Raw genomic sequence first — 6,443 nt, 5'->3', positions numbered from 1 at the left:
TCCTTCAGTACTGTGTTCCTTGTTTTATCTTAGCTGGATGTGGATGAATAATATTTAAAATTTGGAAATAGAGTTTCTTTTTTATAAAGAGCGCGCCAAGTAAAATATTATTAATAAAGGTTGCAATAAAATACATAGACAAACAGTTCGTGTTGAAAAATTTTGCACGATTATATTTGATGGGAGACATGTTTCTATTAAAATTATATATTAAAAATAATATGATGTCAAATCATTTAAAACTGCAATCAAATGCTCGGAATTCAATTTATATATTTAAATTATTTCTCAACTAAATCGAACACACTTACAATCGAGTTTTGTTATCAAATTTGTTATGTCATTTGCTTATATTTTTTCTTATAAGACCCCTTCAGGAGTTCTTCAGTAACTTAATTTTGTTTGATGTACTAAGCGATCATGCTAAGAAGTAGGTATATTTTTCTTGTTAAAAATTTGTTTCTTCTCAATTCTTAATCTTTCTCCCTTTTCGTGTTTTCTATCATTAAAAAATCCAACACAATAAAACTTACCAATACTTTCTTCTATTTGTTTTCACTCTTCCATGGAACTCTAATTAAACCGTAACCCATTGAAAAGAATAGATGTTCTTACTCCTTGATCAGTGCTGGCGATCGAGAAAATAGTGATGTGCAATAAATTAAAACTCTTATAAAGAAATTTGCTTTTTTTCTGTTTTTTTATTAAGAAGAAGAAAAAGTAAGAAGTTAAAAAAGGTGCGAGTATTTACAACAAAATAACTAAAGTACAAAAACAATGTAATGGTTGTTCTTTTGTTGGTAAAAGCAAATTATTTATTGCTCATCACCATTTTCGGCTTCTTTCTACTATTATAACAAAAAACTAGTACTTGCTGTCAGTAGTAATGGTGTTTCAATCTTAAACTTAACCTACCCGTTTCAAAAAACGAAAACAAACATTTTCGTTACCCATCATTATACCTAGATTTCCAAAACTGATCAAGAAGTGATAATATCTACTCTTCTCAATCTTTCTTAGTGTTAGTATTAGCAGTTAGTGGAAAGCAAAAGAAGAAAATAACAACACTATATTGACTTAACACATACTATTGCAGAATTAAATACTATATACGAGTAAGTACGTCCATTTCAACATGATCGCCTGGTACATCAAATAAAACCGATTATTTTTGTTTGCATAAAATTGTCACCCTACCAATAACAATAAAGAGGGGATCGGGGACAGCTAGAAATTGAAAAAAAAAAAACATTCAGTTCCACAATTGGTCCAAAATATGGATGATAATATTTGTGTCTGACTTATTGTAGTAAAATTGATTTCATTTACCAGGCGAACATGCCCGCCAGCAGGTATTCTTAATACATCAATATTTATTATCTTTTCTAAATAGACAACAAAAACAACTTACTTATATATGTATGAATTTTGTAAAAAAGTGTGCCAGTATTGTTTTTCCTTTCTTTTTTGTATTCCTTCTTAATTGTGCTTCTTAAAGCTTTGTTGTTCCTTCAGTACAGTGCTGTCGACTGTGGTCATAACTAAATTGTTACCAAAATGTAATTATTATATATTCTGCTTGTATCGAGCAAGTCTCGTTAATGACGCAAAATAAATCTTTTTGTTGACTGACCTGAACGCATATTTATAATTTGCAAAAAGTATTTCTATTTGGTTTGAAACAAACTTCAGAAACCAAAAGTAAGTGTTGCAAAATTTTGTTCGATAATAATTGATGTGAGGCACGTTTCTATTTAAAATATTTATTTAGAATAATTTGTCGTCAAAGCATTCAAAATTGCAATTAATTGCTGGAAATCAAAAAACACACACAAATTTTTCAACTATATCGAACACATTTACAATTGATATTTTTGGTTATGTCATCTGTTTACGTCTACGTTTCAGGCCTTCAAAAAATAAATTTAGTTTGACGTACTAAGCGATCATGCTGACAGTTAGGTATATTTTTTTTTGTTAAAAATATGCTACTTGCCATTTTTTAATTTGTCTGCGTTTTTGTGTTTTCTTTCAATACAATTACACTAACCACTGATTTTTCTATTTTTCTGCTTTTTTCACATAAAACGGACATTGAGGAAAAGAGTATATATGGTCAGTTTTTGATCAGTGCTGGCGATCTTGGAAATAGTGTTGGGCAAGAAATTAAAACTTTTTAAACGAACTTTTTGTTTTTTTTTTAACTTCCCATAGGAAGTTATTGTAATGGGTCCGATTTGTCAAATTGAAAATTTTGAAATTTCTCGACGTTTCAAGGTCCCTTAAGTCAAAATAAAAGATTTTTAGAAAGATGTCAGTGCGTGCGTGTGTACGTACGTTCGTACGTTCGCGACGTTTTTTTCTACCTCTATAGCTCAAGAACCAGTAGAGGTATTGACTTCAAATAAATTTTGTTATACAGATAATAAGGCAGAAAGATGCAGAAAGGGCTCTCAAGAAAATTGCGTGGGTGGTTTTTTTACCATAGCCGTTTGAAAAAAGGTGAATATTTTGGTTAACCCTAAATATCTTACGAACCAAAAACGCTTGAGACTTGAATTAGATTTTATATAATATATTGTAACGTGATATGAAAGAAGTATATTTTTTGAAAAAAAAATCCATTCAACCGTTTTTTTTATAAATCAAAAAAACTGAAAAAAAATGTGTCACCTCCAAAATTTTACGACTAAAATATGATTTTATCTCCAAAACAACTTTGTGGAACAAAGAATAATGCTTTTGACATCTGATAAAATTTTGGGAACAATCGAATCGTCAGTTTTTTTTATAAAAAATAAAAATCTAAAAAAACATTACTCGAAGTTGGTAAAAATTGAATATCGATTCAAATATCTTTTCAAAAACTTGAAATTTAGGCTTCAAACTTATATTATCTTATAAAAAATATTGTTTTCAACATTAAGACACATTTTGCGAAAAATCGAATTAACAGTTTTTTTTACAAAAAATAAAAACCTAAAAATTTAAACATTGATTTTCGACTCAAATATCTTTTCAAAACTTTGAGATATTGGCTTTAATTTACTTTAATCTTTCAAAAAATATTGTTGTCAACATTCAGTTAAATTTTGAAAAAGATCGAATTGACAGTTTTCTTACAAAAAAATTAAAAACCGAAAAAAAATAACAAATGTTGGTAAAAAATGATTTTCGACTAAAATATCTTCTTTAAAATTGGAGATAATAGCTTGAAACTAATTTTTACTTATAAGAAATATTGTTTTCAACATTCGATAAAATTTTGAAAAAAATCGAATTGACAATTTTTTTACAAGAAATAAAACTCTTAAGAACAATACTAAAACTTGGTAAAAATTTACTTTCGGCTTAAATAGCTTTTCAAAAATTAAAAATATTGGCTTCAAACTTATTTTATTTCGCAGAAAATATTGTTTACGATATTCAGTAATTTTTATATAAAAATCCAACAGTAAGTTTTTTCATAAAAAATAAAATTTACAAAAAAAAGTACGCACATTTAGTAAAAATTGATACAAGTAAATATAGACAAACTTTTAAGCAAGACAAATCGACAGACGGGATGGGAAGTTATCAGTGTGGGTCGCAACCCAGCCCACATTTTCAACAATTCGGAAATCGAAATTAATTCAAATCAGCTGGTTCCAACCATTGCTCTCAAAATGGCTAAGAGTGTTCAAATTTAGATTGCAGACATCACTTTTGCAGGTTCCCATTTAAAAATTGATACTTTGTGGCGCATGGAGCACTATAATTGGTTTTTTGCCATTATATTAGAATAACTTTGTGTACGTTTTATCGAGTTTGGTAGAGCTGTCAAATTATCAGCTACACATTTTTTAAAAACTTTATTAGTATTAGTGCAAATAGGGGTAAACCTCCTGAAAAATCCAGATCTGCAGGTTTGATCTGAATCAAAAAATAAATCAGGTGACAGATCTAGATCAAAAAAACATTACTTTTTCTCACCCATGAAAAATCCAATTTAATTTATCTCAAAAAATATGAATCCTACTTTTTTTCTTGCGATGTGCACTGCCTAAAATCTTTTGACAAAAATCAGTTTTCACCTTGATCCTTGGCGAATGAAATGTACACATTTACATATTTACTATAGCAAAAGAATGTACAAAGTTTTGTAAATGTATTAATTATGACATTACAAATGTTGTACTAATAAAATATTAACTGCAAACGCATAAAAGTATTGACTGTCACTTTTTACATTGGCAAATAAGTGAAAATCAATATTGGAATTTGGATTGCTGTCAGAATTATTCCTTTTGTCCTGAATTCCGAAAAGACTACAACATTTTTTTAATTAGAAAACGGTTCGTTTAAAAAGTAGTTCGATGAAGTTCTATTATGAAACTTCAAAAATTAAACCTATTTATATCTAATAATCATACGTAGAAACGGTTCAGAGTTCTCAAAAGTTTTATAGAAAAATATTACTAGGATCTTTGTATGCAAAACCAATTTTAAATTCAGATTCAGCTCTATCAGGAGATTCAACCTAACCTCATTCCCTAATTTTGTCTTGCACCCGAAAAAAAAAGAATGTTCGAAATCTCACACATTTGACAGCTTAAATTTACTTAAATTTCAAAGATTAAATAAAGTTGAAAATGTGATTTCATTCATTAATTAGTTCAGGTAACTTTATCGAGTTTGAATTATCTCTTAGCTGCCCAAGAAACCGATTGGAGAAGGATAACAAGTCGTATCACGGCAGCTAGTGGCACATCATTTAAAAAGAAAACTGCAGGAACTCATTGACTTTGTACTTTTTTGTGTCCAAGAAAAAAATTAGGTTCAGATTTTGTTCTGTTCCAATAACAGAGGCGGAAAATATATGGAGATCAATTTCCTGAACATGCCCATTTTTCGAACTGTCAGTTCTGAATTCGAAGTGAAATCTTATTCGGGGGAAACTCTTTATAGCTTTTGACATTCCTGGGGAACAAAATAATTACGTGTGAAATCCAGCAATCAAAATGACTTAACTACTATAAAAGGCTCTTGTATTAGAGTACATTTAAGTCGTTCATACTTAACTAAGGAGAAAAAATATAGTTAAAACTTACATAAATCCTAGACCTTTTAGCAAAACGTCAAAAAAAATCACTTATTTCCACATTATAAGGGCACCCTGTTAAAATTTGAAAGAATAAGGCAAAGCGCCCTCTACAAGAAAATAGATGTACTTGTGCACATCGTATGTCAAGAAGCTGTCAAAAATATGTCTACCATCCCTGGAATTGAGTGTTTTTTTGAAGTTTAGCAAAATTAAAATTTGTTTTTCTTGAATTGAGTTGAAAAGTAAAGAATAAGAATCTAAACTTACCTTCTCTGATAAATCGGCGATTAGCATTAATTTCTGTTTTTGTTTTAAAAACAAAATAATGAAATATATTGAATAATGGTAAATGTTATGAAAGGTGTTCTTGTTCAGTGGTAAGTAAAATAAGTTTTATTCATGTAGATAATCTAAATCGTCTGGTATTCCAAATCCCTTGTCCAGTTCCTTGTCCTCTTTGCCAAACTTATTTTTGCACCATGATTTTATGTAGAAAATGTTATCGGTCCATCGATTTGCGGCTTCGAGTAGTTTCTAAAATCAATGAAAATTCTATGTGTACCTATAGGGTTTAAAGATTGGTGAAAACTTACTTTTATTTCGTCTTCTTTTGCAACCAGAACTTCTGGATCATTCTCTCCCAAACTATTTAGTTCCTTCTCTAAGTCGGTTTTTTCAACTTTCAAGAGCGTCACTTCGTTTTGGATTCTTGTAACTTCGTCAATGTTTTCTAAGGCTTCTGTTGACTTTTTCAACGAATCCTCGAGTTCTTTGATTCTTAGGTCAGCTTTTTCATTCACCACCTCCACTTCTCGAATTTTTTTCCTCAAATCATTGATGGATTTCCTTTAAGAAAAAAATGTAATTAAATCTAATCATACAAGATTCACGTTATATTTAATACTTTGGAAAAGCCCAATAGTAAACACTTGTTCCAATTTTCTCCGAATCTATGATTCCATCATCAACTAGCTCCGTCAAGACTCCCTTGACCGACTGCTGTACAATACCTTTCTCTTTCGGAGCAATTTTCTCCAAATCTTTCAATTGAAAAACGTCCTGTGACTCGTGGAAGAGTTCAAGCATTTTCGTGCGCTTCTCCTCAGCAGACAGAGGTTTCTTCTTTGACATTTTTCAAACCTCTTTTTTTTGTTCTTTCAGCGATCCTGCAATGAAACAATTTCTTCTTCACTTGGACGAAAAACTTGCTCTAGGAAGAAAATTCATAATTCAAGATCTAGACGAAGGTCATTTATTTATATCAACAGACATCGTTGAAACTCTACAGGCTCGTGTTGACGATTTAATGGATAAAATCAGTTTCCCATTGCATGAAAAGGATCCATAAATTAACAACAAC

At 29.9% G+C, this 6,443-nt stretch overlaps 2 protein-coding genes across 3 annotated transcripts in view; one reads left to right on the top strand and one right to left on the bottom strand.

Annotated features, from left to right (window-relative positions):
• Positions 1 to 5,293: 5,293 nt before the first annotated feature.
• On the top strand, positions 5,294 to 6,431 carry LOC129952454 (general transcription factor IIH subunit 5-like). The gene is made up of 2 exons (XM_056065039.1): positions 5,294 to 5,460; positions 6,245 to 6,431. Exons 1-2 carry the CDS (start codon positions 5,426 to 5,428, stop codon positions 6,429 to 6,431), a joined length of 222 nt encoding a protein of 73 aa, XP_055921014.1. The 5' UTR covers positions 5,294 to 5,425.
• LOC129952452 (meiotic nuclear division protein 1 homolog) overlaps positions 5,359 to 6,443 on the bottom strand; it is a 312,005-nt gene continuing 310,920 nt past the window's right edge. For both annotated transcript variants that reach the window (XM_056065035.1, XM_056065036.1), the window contains 3 exons: positions 5,988 to 6,249; positions 5,677 to 5,929; positions 5,359 to 5,617 (listed from right to left, as the gene is read on the bottom strand). In XM_056065035.1, coding sequence (XP_055921010.1) covers positions 5,477 to 5,617; positions 5,677 to 5,929; positions 5,988 to 6,214 — 621 coding nt within the window. In that variant the 5' untranslated portion in view covers positions 6,215 to 6,249 and the 3' untranslated portion in view covers positions 5,359 to 5,476. The remainder of the gene's footprint in view (positions 5,618 to 5,676; positions 5,930 to 5,987; positions 6,250 to 6,443) is intronic.

The sequence above is a fragment of the Eupeodes corollae genome, chromosome 3 (genome assembly GCF_945859685.1).
Source record: "Eupeodes corollae chromosome 3, idEupCoro1.1, whole genome shotgun sequence".
Classification (NCBI taxonomy): Eukaryota; Metazoa; Arthropoda; class Insecta; order Diptera; family Syrphidae; genus Eupeodes; species Eupeodes corollae.
The sequence above is the reverse complement of the archived record's forward strand: the minus strand, read 5'-3'. Positions and strand labels throughout refer to the sequence as shown.

Excerpts from the sequence above, each read along its gene's own strand:
- LOC129952454 (XM_056065039.1), top strand. The coding sequence starts at position 5,426 with ATGGTAAATGTTATGAAAGGTGTTCTTGTTCAGTG. Across the intron at positions 5,461-6,244 it reads AAAGGTGTTCTTGTTCAGTG|CGATCCTGCAATGAAACAAT; the intron begins GTAAGTAAAATA and ends TTGTTCTTTCAG.